This window comes from Nothobranchius furzeri, chromosome 1 (genome assembly GCF_043380555.1).
Source record: "Nothobranchius furzeri strain GRZ-AD chromosome 1, NfurGRZ-RIMD1, whole genome shotgun sequence".
Taxonomy (NCBI): domain Eukaryota; kingdom Metazoa; phylum Chordata; class Actinopteri; order Cyprinodontiformes; family Nothobranchiidae; genus Nothobranchius; species Nothobranchius furzeri.
The window spans coordinates 29,536,281-29,548,351 of NC_091741.1; the positions used below are offsets into that span (position 1 = coordinate 29,536,281).

At 44.4% G+C, this 12,071-nt stretch overlaps 1 protein-coding gene across 1 annotated transcript; it reads right to left on the reverse strand.

The window, feature by feature from the left end:
- Window positions 1-1,211: 1,211 nt before the first annotated feature.
- Window positions 1,212-11,859, reverse strand: zgc:92242 (SH2 domain-containing protein 4A). Its single transcript, XM_015952162.3, has 6 exons — window positions 11,710-11,859; window positions 9,855-10,204; window positions 5,297-5,408; window positions 2,479-2,590; window positions 2,177-2,399; window positions 1,212-1,990 (listed from the first exon to the last, which is right to left on the reverse strand). The coding sequence occupies exons 2-6, from the start codon at window positions 10,027-10,029 to the stop codon at window positions 1,836-1,838; spliced, it is 777 nt and encodes a 258-aa protein (XP_015807648.1). The 5' UTR covers window positions 10,030-10,204; window positions 11,710-11,859; the 3' UTR covers window positions 1,212-1,835.
- Between the last annotated feature and the right edge of the window lie 212 nt (window positions 11,860-12,071).

The following is a 12,071-nucleotide window of genomic DNA, read 5'->3' on the forward strand; positions in this document are numbered from 1 at the left end:
CAAATAAAAAAAATATTTCCCCATTTTACCATCTTAGCTTACTAACTTTTATCAATCGGTAGAATATATAACAGAAACTGCTTTTAGGCTTTTCCTAGAAACTATGTTTACACTCTGTTGTGTTTCCAAAATGACCAATAATACTGTGAATACATGTAAGAATACAAAGAAATGTGAAATCTACATAAAGCAAATACTAAAGCTTTGTTTGAATATTATTTGTAACACCCTGATACACAGTTGTGTTTGTAACTCAGTGCTAACACTAGCATGCTAATATGCTCAGAGGAAATGGTTCCTTTACAGCTACTTGTTGCCTATATTTGCACTCTTGCTAGCCAACTTTCAATAGCCACGATATTGTTAATAGCAAGTACAACTACTAATGGTTAATTTACTACTAATAGCGCCAAATGAAATGTTTTGTGTTTCCAAAGTTGCAAATTGTCCCATGAAAGATTGTCAGAGTAGGAAACCTGTTTAATTAAATTCACATTTCAGATACAATAACTGTTGACTAGGGCTTAATGCTAACATTAGCATGCTAATGCTCTCGCGCTGACATCCGTTGACCTTCATTTAGCATTTTAGCTTGCTAACTATTACAATTAAAGTGACAATGTGTATTTTCCCTGGCGATAGAGGGCAGTACATACCTAAAATCATTGCAAGCAAGCAGTATTTTTGTGTTTGAGGGAGACCTTACCAACGGATGCCCATTGGGGTCAAAAATCCCTGGGAGCAAAACCAAAATGAAAAGCACACCAGACTCCTTTTCATTACTGGCAAGGAGTAAAGAGTAGTGTGTAAAACAACAACATTTGAGTGGTGACAGTTTTGTAACCGCTTGTTACGATCAGTAAATGGATTTTGTCCCCATAGGCTCCCGTAGAAGGAAACGTGGTGTCGCCCAGAGACTTAGACATGTTCCCGTGTATTTTAGACTTGTATATTTATGGATATATGTAACAAAACTGCCAATATTTTTCAACATTTGGGCATTCCGATGGATATTTTCAGAGATTAACGGTAAAAACAACACATCGTCTCTTTAAAGTTTCCAGGAAATTCTGACGAGGTTCAGTATTTCGTGCCTGTTGTTCTCCAGAGGTAGAAGTCATCCTGGGAGGGAATGTGGATATTTGAAGAACTGGACATGCAGACAATAAACACCTAGGGGTTTGTTTAGTTGTGACAAGCTGCTGTTTGGGTGTCATAATTAAATTGCATGGTTTTTATTTTCATGTTACAAGTGTAGTTGTAAAGTCTGCTTTGTTCAATTACAAATGAACCAATAATCATTGTGCCCCTCAAAAATAATTGTCAGTTGAATGAACTGTTCTTCAGCAAACACCAAGCCAAACATGTGTGTAACTGCTGGTTCATGAGAAAACTGGTATGAAGATGCCCCTTAGCCCAGAGGTAGAATATATCCAGTGTGTTTGAATGCTTTCAGTGAATTTATTTGCTTTATTGGATTCCCCAGACCTCCCACGTCACTTGAAAGAAAGGCTCCGTTCCAGTGAGTATCAGCAGCGATAAAACCAGTGCAGGGATAAGTTACATTGATTGTGTCTGTGTGGCGTGTACACTTCAGTTTCCACCACTTTGTCAACATCATAGTCTGAAAATCAGCTGAAAGTGGTTTCATAAAGTCTGAGTTTAGTGCACAGCCTCAGTCCAGCTCTTCTCTGTCTGCAGGTGAGTCCTTCACCTTAGATCCTGTAAAGCTAAAGATGATCGGTGCATCTGGTTCCACAGAGGACTGCTGCAGTGTAACTGAGCTCTAAGTTCTTGTCCTGCTGCAGGGCGGAATCACACCGAGTTCGGGTGGATCAGTGTTGGGCTCCTCTCTGCAGATGAGCAGGTTTGGCAGGTATGGGCGGTTTCCAGCAGGTAGGTGGTTTCCTGTGAGGATCATCCGTGAACACCCTCCTGAGTTGCGCCACGTGACCACTGCATTCTGACCTCTCACTGTGAGGGGGCGTTTCTGGAAAAAAGAGAGAGGAGAGACCAAGCTTCAAGAAATGTTGTATTGCAAGCCTAATTGTTTTACGGGGGTGGGGGTCAGACGAGCGTAAGTGAAACACCTGTCTGTCTCTTAGACTTTTACTTCTCAACACAAATAGGCATGAATCATCTATTCCACCTCGTCCACTCATTCCTGTTTTCTCACCTCTGTCCTGTATGCTGGCCATCTCTGTGTCTAACGGTGGGGCTTTGAGCGGCTGGTTGCCATGGTTACAGTGATGGGGCCTGTAGAAAACAACGCTAACGCAGTCCGAGCCGCTGCCTGACTCACAGTCGCTGCTGTCCTCAGCGGGGTCCTTCAGGTTGTCCGCGCTGCGGGAGTCCTCCTCAGACGACTGGTCTTCTGCTGACGTCGAGTCTTCCTGTGTCTGCGGGCAGATTTGATGATCACACCGGTCATCCTATATATTAAAAGGAAAAAAGCCGTGCACGTGCACCGGGACTCACATTGATATCTGTGACGGGCAGCTTGATGCCGTCTTTGAAGCTGAGCTGCTGGGCCTCTCTTTCTGGCAGCAAGTCCACCGTCTGGATGCCATTCATACTATCACTGTGGAGTCTGCAAGACAAAGACATCTGTGTTCAGCTCCACAGATCTCCATCCCAACCTCAGGATCAATCCTGCACTCCGCGATGCGACAACAAGCAAACGCGCCTCTCTTCACCCCATATCTCATTAATGAAACCAGGATTTTAACACAGACAAGCTAGTTTAACGGGCTTCTGTGTTAAAGTTATGACGTAGCAACTGAAAGCAGCTAACAGCCTCAGTTTGGAGAAATAGAGTTCCTGTCTGACTGCTAGTGGCTGATCGAAGCTCAGCAGAGAAGAAATGCACCGATGCTGCCCCAAATCACCCTAAATCAACCATATGGAATACTTTCATCTGTGGTAGTAGAAGGGACGGACACCGAATTTGGTACTTTTGAAGGTACCGACCGAGGACAAAATCACATGATGTGAAGCGGTGCTATGTTTCGGTTCCTGTCCTTCATTAACGAGAACTTGTGAGACAGCGATTTGCTGATGGACAGCAGCGCCGACGCCAGTCGCTGTGGGCAAGCCGTAAACAGAGCAATCGGCATGACAGAGAAAGCGCTCTGAAGTTTGGGACCACTCCACTAAATGCGATGGGTGACTGTGTAATGGACGACGATCTAAGTGAAGCATCATCGTCTTAATCTGCTCCAGCAGGTAAATAAATCATCTAAGATAACGTTAGCTTGGTATTTGTTAACATCAGCTAATGGTAGGGTTGCAGGGATTAACCGGTTTGACTATTAACCCGGTTAACCCACCGTAAAGACGTTTCCAACACCGCCTATAAAAAACAAAAAAGACAATAGCGTGACCCGCACGAAAGTGAAACTGAACGTGCGCGTGCAGCAGAGCTAGTGATAACAACCATCGAGACTGCTCCGTTTCCGCCTAGGAAGCGGCTTAAGTCTCCTGTTTGGGAATATTTTAGATATATTCTGACAATTAGCCTCTGTCAGTGCACCCCAGGGCAGCTGTGGCTACATTGTAGCTCATCACCACCAGTGTGTGAATGTGTGTGTGAATGGATGAATGGTACACTGTAGGTTAAAACGCTTTGGAGTCCTCTGACTCTGAAAGGCGCCATATAGGTGTGGGTCATTTATCATTCCCACACTTCAACCGCTTCCTAGGTGGAAGCGGAGCAGTCTCGATGGTTGTTGTCACTAGTTCTGATTCTACTGCATGCGCCAGGGGCGCCTCCAGAAAATTTCGATAGGGGTGGCCAGACAGGGCCAAGGAAAATTTTGGGGTGGCACACCAAACTGGTCCTTGTGGTAACTCTGGGAGAGTTTAGCGTGTTGTGATGTATTGCATTGCTTCTTTATTCGTTATTATTTAAAATAACAGCACGTATCCAAAACATGTAACTTAAATTTTACAAAAACAAACATTTCAAAAAAATACTTATCAGTTATTTGAAATGTTAGTTCAAAGTTTATTTTAAAATGTATTTTTTTGTTTAATTCATCCTGTTGCTGTGTTCACAAAAAACTATGGAGATAAAACTTTTTTAAACGGTGAGCAGCAGAAACGTTTGTTTCATTTTTAGTTATTTTTTATGACACAGAAAAGTTTTATTTTACCTTGCTGACAGTTTCGTTTGCTGACTGCAAAACTTCCTCAGAGCTGACGAAACATGTTTATTTTATTCTGATTATTTCTTTACTCATTAATTGTATTATTTAGATTTTGTTTAACAATTATGTCTTGAATAAAAAAATGTAATTAACGGCCTTCGCCGCCAGCGTTTCTCACCGTTTTTACTGTTTTTTTTAAGAGTAACAGAACATTGCGCGCTAGGATGATGTCGACGCCAAAACAACCAAAACAAAGCGGAGACTCACCTCTTACATCAGGAAGAATCTGCACGTTTCAAGAGTTATCTGTTCTTTAATGATCCGTTGTTGAATCGTGAGCGGCAGAAGCTTTTCCGGTTCGTGCCTCACTTATTTTTACAGCAGCGGCCCAAAACGATCTCCTAACATATGGATGTTCTGCTTCCTGATCACATGACGTGTGACGTACGCTGATGAAGATCGGCTTTAGAGCTGAGATGTTTGTTCTCACGGTGCGGGGGCTCGTCCGACGCCCACACAGTAAAAAAAACGCAAATGACAACTTTAGTCGTCAATGGCAGTGAATGAGTAAATTAAACACACAAAAATATCACAAATAGGTACCATTAAGTATGAGTATTGATTCCTTGGTACCGTGAATCGGTACAAAATGTATTCAGATTTGAAAGGTACCCATCTGTAGGTAGTAACCATGGCAACATTTGAGCTTGTAACCCTAACCCTAATTAGAGACATCCATGAACATAAATACAGGAAATTGAAGCTCAACAAAAACCGGAAATTTCTGAGGCTGGAGCCATTTTCATCTGTGCTCAGACTATCCGTTAGCACATCAATCATGTTAGATGTAAACTGTTTCTCCAAACTGAGGCCATTCTGGAGCTAGACATGAACTGTTTTTACGTTTCACAGACACGTAAAAAAAAAAAAAATCAAAACGGTTTGAATACGTAATAAAACATTTTTCTGCTGACCGGTTGAGCCGACTTTTCTCATCTAAGCCCAGAGATAATTTATCTCTACTTTTGTGTGAAAATTAAAAAAGCTTACACAACAATGTTAATTAATTTATGAGAATATGTTCGTTTCAGTATTAAAATGTTAGCTATAGCCCTTTGTTGAGTCTGCCATGAAAGCAGATTTTCTACCTGTTGAGGTTCTTGAGGAGTTTGCAAGACCTGAATTCATCTTCCTCTCCAATGATGCTCACGCTCACGTCTCCATCCCGGCCAAGCAGCCAGGTCACACGTTTTCTGTAAACTGTTGGAGGAAGGAAACAAAAAGGATTATTAAAGACTCGAAAGAGGCGTCTCAGTGGCTGTTGTTCTGTTATTAACCAGTAGGTGGCAGTGTCTGACAAGTAAACAGCAGCTTAACCCTCTGATGAGTTTTCTGTTTGTGTTCATTCAATTTTTATACAACAGATTTTCTTAAGTTAAAACTACAATGAATAAATAATTAAAACACAAATTAAACAAATAAATAATTAGAATTGGACATGAAAACGGTGCTGCGTGGACGTCTTTTGTTGTTCATTGTAATCCTCTCATGAAGAAATAAAGTTAGGCAACACATATTTGTTTATTTTTAACCAACTAGTAAACCGCATCATCAGCAGGGTAGTTTTCCTTCTTACCTCAGAGGGACAAAAATAAATCTCACCTGACAGCGAATGAGATCACTTAGATGATCTGATAAAGATCAAACTCAGACTGTGACATCACAGATGAGGGATTGTTGTTGTAGAAGCCACATTCTGTGAGTGTGTTTGTGTTTTTATGATTTAGTCTGATGTCACAGCCGTCTCTGACATGAATCACACCTCTTCACGTTCACCTATACGGTTGGTTACCTATCCAAGGTGTGAGATGACGCTCATGTGTTCACAAATTAACCAGAAACAAAAAGGACGTCATTAGAAGTTGGAGCTGAAGGGCTCGTCCAGAAACACAAAAATCGTGTTATATCTGAAGAAGCCCATCACGGTAAGACACAGGTGCAACACAGGTAGTCTCCTCTCAGGTGACAGATTGGGTAGACACCTGATCTGCAGATGAAAGCGTGGCGTCTCCACCAAACGACCGGCTTTACACAGTCCTGTGCAGGTTTCAGCTCACAAGACACTTTAACAGGCAAACACACACACACACACTCGCGCGCGCGCACACACACACACACACCTAGGATGACAGGGTCGGGTGCGATGAGGTTAGACAGGCTAAAGGCCCAACATGGACACTTAATCAGATTGGTAAGGTGATAGCTTTCATTTGCACTACGAGTTCAGAAGACTTCAGCCTTAATTAGACGTAGAGGAGCACACGAGGATCGGTTTACTACATGTTGGTTGGTAGCTCCAAAACCACACGAGTAGGGATCAGCTACTGCACATGAAATAATAAGCACAACGTAACATGAAACACGTGCCGTATGTTCGCCAGCTGCTTTCTTCTGTTTGTCGCTTCACCACTTGAATTGGACCGAGTCCATTTCAAGGTGCAGGAGTTTGTATTTTTATGGAGCATTTTTTCCAGATCGCTCGAAATGCTCTTTACATTCCAATAGCAACCAATAAATTTAATGTTTTTTCAAAAAGTGAATGATTTTAAATGGTCTCTGAAAAGTACAGTCCTGGACAAATCTCACCAAATCACTGTGCACATCCTCTGACCACCCCTCCACGCAGCCTCTCTGTGCAGAAATGACGTTTCATCAAGGGGCAGCCTGTCTGAAACCTGTGAAGCCACAGCCTGGCCTGCCAGACTCCTCCTCTGTTTAATTCTGCACAGAGAACGAGTCTGGGAACTCTCCTATTCAAATAACCCCGCCCCCTGAGAATTCTAACCGAGCCAATCAGCGCTGAGCAGCGTATACGTCACACACCACAACGCCGAGTTTTTCATAAACATGGCGACTGAAGCGGAGTTTGCTGCGGCTCTTTCCTTTGTTCTAAATAACGTGGACATGTCCACAACAAGTAGAAGCGCTAAAAGCCTTTCTTCTAAAGACAGAGTGTTGCGCTGTCGCCAGACTCCATGTTTGACTACAGCTAAAAAAAAACTACAGCGTCGCATGGTACAGTCAGCATTTCTGTCTTTTTCTGATTGCTTATTTTTGAGCTGGCTGGTCCCGCCCCTCATGTGCTTCTCTGCCTGTGAGTAACCAGACTCTTTCTCGGCAGAGTTAAACAGAGGAGGGGTCTGGCAGGCCAGGCTAGTGAAGCCAACCAGGAAGTGACTTATACTGCACTTCTCCTCTCGAAGGGTGTTTCTCAATGACAAGGAACCGTGCTTTGATGTCTTGGCCCCGCCCCGGTTGCCTAGGAGATACGTAATCGGGAGCAGTCGAGACGTGTTCCAATGTTCATGTTCTACCAAGGCTGCTGTTCTCCGTTTGTTAGCCGTTTAGCTAGCTGAGCAAGAATACACGAGAGGTGTCTTGTAGCCTAGCCTTGGTCAAAAACTACCCAGAATACATCGCAGTATTTTCAAAAGGATGGCGGATCAGAAGCTGGCAGCTACTTCGGGGGCGAATTTTCAAGTTTAAAAGTAAGCCAACTAGTTTAAAATGGTTTTTAGATTGAACGAAGTTATCTATGGTTGGTTAGTTGCTTAGTAGTTGCAGCTTCGGTGGCTAGCGGGTAGTAACTCAATTATGAATTTAATTTAATAAACAAATGCACAATTTAAAAAGTAAAAGGCTCATTATATATTTATATTGAAACTAATACGTATAAAATATAACGTTAGCTCCCGTGTCACGTGACGTTATGTGACCGCTGTGGAAGCCGCGGTCACGTGATGCAGGTCTGTTCCATTTAACAGTTTTCTTTGACCAAGGAAGGACCGTGTCCTCGTAAGCAAGGCGCCTTGACATTGAGAAACACCCATCCTCTAGGGGCTGGCTCCGATTCAGAGGAAGTTCCTGTTGACTCCCATGTTCAAATGGCCAACTTCACAGCAGAAATCAGTGTGTTTACAGCCTCGTTCAAAACCACTTTATGTTTAATGGATCTAGTTTACAGTCATGTCTGAGGGGGGTGAATTCTTTTGTAACTCTTTCGTTTAGGTTAATTAAATGCTTGAAATTATGAATAATTGGGGTTTGATTGACAGGTAGCAGGAGCATCAGAGCTAGCGCTAGCAGCTAGCTTTGAGGAAGCCCTCAGCCTGGGCCTCACGTTAACAGGTGTTCGGCCATTTTGACTCTCTGAGCTTGTGTCTTCTGTGTGTTTGTGCTTGGATATTGATAATGAAATCATTAGACAAAGATGGCAAGCTGTGGTATTGATTACGCTGGGAGATCATCCCCGAAGCATCTGCTTAATTTTTATTGATGAGTAAATTTATATTTCTGTGCTTTATTTCGCTGGTTGAACGGAGGATAATTATGTGCATTTAACATAACACTGCGTGATGAAAATGGGCTGAAGTTTAACAAGTTGGTAGGCCTGGGTACAAAGACTCGGTACCGTCTCCCTGGGTTGGCGCCAGACACCCCTGCCTGACTCCGCCACCACCTGACGTGGCCAGAGCCCTGTACTCTGACTGCTGCAGAGCAGTGGAGCATGGGCTCATGCGGCCTGGGTGGTCGGCTCAGATCGCTGTGGTCTGAGGCTGTCCAGACAACAATCTGTGGAGCTCTCAGGGGAAGACCACAGAAGCGCCGCAGCTCTGTGCTGATGCTGGCTTCACGTTGGAGATGCGTTCTCCTGACTAAAAGTGCCCGCAAACCTCAGTTAGCTTCAGTTAGCATGTAGCCAGGGGCGGCAGCGGACTCCGATTCTCAGAGATCTGCTTTCAGCTTCGCACCATTTTTTATTTGTCAGGGAGTGTCTAAATGTGTGACGTGGCCACGATGGTGGTGATCAGAACCGCCCACTAGGCTTTAAGCTAAAGCCTCAGAAAGTCAATGGGTGATGTCACGGAGGGTTTGTCCATATTCTTTTACAGCCACTGGTTCTCACCTTGGAGCAGCTCAACAGGAAGTGAAGCCAGAGACGGGCTAGCTATATTAGCTACTATACTAAACTATTATATGGTTATGAGCAGAAGTAGCAGAGGGGGTTTCTATTGAGATAAGCCCAGTCCTCCATGCTGGATATAGGTACAGAGTCCGGAGCACTCCGGACCGGTACCGGACCATGAGGAGTCGGTAACAAGCCTGGAGGCTCTGCAGCGGTTAGGTAAGGTTAGGAATTATGGCAGAAAAGCTGCCGACCACAGGTCAAAGAGGTAAGATAACGTTTTGTTTGACAGAAGACCTTGCGTCCGGTGTTATGCCATATTTTGTGACAATCAGATAATATGATCTTAGGGGAGGAGCCTGAAGAAAGAGGGTTGGACCTTCGCTGACTCAAACTTCTTTTTCCAATGACATCCACTCTGCCTTTAAGGGTTCCTGTCTGAGAGTTTCATTGAAATGAAACGTGCGGTTCGGGGGTTAGTTTGATAACTCAGAACAGAAGTATTACTGGCCAGGAATGCACTTATTTATTTAATCATTCTGGTGTGATGTAATGTTACATAACTGGGTCTGATTTCCTGAAAGCTGAGTTACCGTCAACCTCAGGTTCACGAGACAGCCCAGCCACATCATTATCACAGCAATGTTGCTCCTCCAGTCACATGTTCTGCATTCCTGCAGCTCTACGGGTTACTTTTGTTTTGTGGAATGACACGGATGTGAACCTGAAAGGTGTTCTACCTTTTCTGGGTCTGTAGCTGTCCCCTCCTTCCCTCGTCTCCTTCTCTTCTCGTTCCTTCCAGCGGCGTACCTGCTCCTGTCTCATCTTCAGGAAGAGGATCTGCTTCTGCTCCTCGTTGAGGGCCTCCAGCACCTCCGGGTCCACCCACATGTCCTTGAGGATTTTAGCCAGCATCTCGCCTGCGTTCTTCCGGGTGTCGGGGACGGCTGGCGGGTTTGTGTTTCAGCAGCAGTGGCGGCGGCGCTCAGAGTCAGGTTCCCTTTTCTCTGAAGGCTCCTGGATTAGGAGCAGTCTTGACTGCAGGAGCAGGTCACTGCAGAGTTCTCTGCGGTCCAGAAGGCTGCTGCTGCTGTTTCACAAAAACAGAGACATTAGACCTGCTGTCCTGCACTGCAGCCCTACAGCAAATAATAGCTCAATACTGGCGTCTGCTGGGCTTTCACACACTGGAGGGCAAAAGGGAGCAGTCTCAGTATAACACACACACACACACACACACACACACACACACACACACACGTTTGTTTTTCCCTAACCGGTGTCTTCCTAAAGCCAACCGTTCAAAAACTTCATTCACATCTCTAAACCTTCACCCCTAAGCCTAAAACAGGGGGTCCACCATGTTGGGACCGGGTTTTGGTCCTAAGAAGGCCCATCGGTCCTCAGAAGATTAGTGAATCTGCCAGTTTTGGTCCTAAGTAGGATAGTTAAACAAGAACACACACACACAGGGCGAGGTTATAAGAACTCCACGCTATCTGTGAGCAACAGATGACTTCAGTAGCGTTGGTCAATGTTTTACAGACCCCTCCCTATCAGCCCTCCTGGCACCTGTCCTCTCTGCTGGGAGCCAATAGGAAGCTGTTTAGCCCGAGCATTCCACTCTTCAAACACGGTTTGAAAAATGCAGAGCAGTTGAGTTTCTGAACGCGGGCCAACAGAAACCTGTGTCCTCTGTGAGCGATCACCAACCCAGACCTCAGCTGACCGGACTTCCCTGAGAGCCTCGTACCAACGATGGTCCAGGTCGACACCAGCAAACACCAAAATGGTCAAATTCAGCCAGTTTTTTTCCCAGAATGGTGCCAACAGGTCTCCAAGGACCTTGTTTGAAACTGTGACATTATGTGCCTTTCCTTCCTGAACGCTACACCTTAGATTTAAGGAAGAGTTTCCATCTAATTTCCTACAAAATGACCAGAGGCCAGGGCTTTGTCTGGAAGCCTCGGTGTAGTCAGTGTCCATTCACTCAACTCTGCAGCGCGTCTAATTATCTAGCCCCCCTCATCAGAGAATTTCACACAAGTCTCACTGGCTTTTGTTTAAACAGAGAAGCTAATTTCAGTCTCAGCCTGTAGAACCACTAAAGTTATGAGACTTTACAGCCAGGAGCTAGAAGTGACCAGCCTGGTTTATGGAAGATTATGGGTGTAAAGCATTAGTCTTACACCCAAAAGAGCTACTTAATTCAGTCAAACTGTTCAATTTTAGCAAAAAGTCTTTCCTAAATGAAGAAAATCAGCCCACTGGAGCACAATCACACACTCACATAGCTAAATATGTCATTTATAACCAGTGTGAAGGGCAGTGAGGGGTTTGCCTCAGCCTCACATGCTGAGAGGAGAATGAGAGAGAGAGAGAGAGAGAGAGAGAGAGGTGTGCATGGCATACTGAGAGAAAAGTTTGAAAGTCTCTCAGTCTGAGCAAACACTGGCCCTATCCCAGCAGCAGAGAGGAGTGTTAGAGATAAATGGACTTGGACGGGCCGTGGAATAGCGATCAAACAACAAAGACGAGCAGAGAAAGAAAGAAAAAGAAAGGAGGAAGAGCTGAGAGGAGAGAGAGTGGACTTACTCAGTGGCTGCCAGCCGGTAGCATCGCTCAGCTCTGCTCTGATTCTCAGCGTGGCTCTGGAATGATGAGTGTGTGACGTTAAAGTGTGTGTGTGTGTGTGTGTGTGTGTGTGGTTTCCGCAGCAGTGGAATGCAGGCTCAACTCTTCTCTGCTGTATTTGTACTCAGCAGCAGTGGGACGGACTGACATCACTGCATTCATCTTTCTTCTCCTCCTCTTTTCCTTTTCCACCTACTTCTTCTCAGCTTTGCTGCAGCGCTCTGAAATATCTTGAGAAGAAATCTAAACCATTCACACTTTCTTGTTTTCTTGCTGCATAAAAAATAAATTTAAAAAAGATCATTTTTATGGGTTAAGTATTG

Excerpts from the sequence above, each read along its gene's own strand:
- zgc:92242 (XM_015952162.3), bottom strand. The coding sequence starts at position 10,029 with ATGCTGGCTAAAATCCTCAAGGACATGTGGGTGGACCCGGAGGTGCTG. Across the intron at positions 2,591-5,296 it reads CTCCTCAAGAACCTCAACAG|ACTCCACAGTGATAGTATGA; the intron begins GTAGAAAATCTG and ends TTTGTCTTGCAG. Across the intron at positions 1,991-2,176 it reads GGCCAGCATACAGGACAGAG|AAACGCCCCCTCACAGTGAG; the intron begins GTGAGAAAACAG and ends TCTTTTTTCCAG.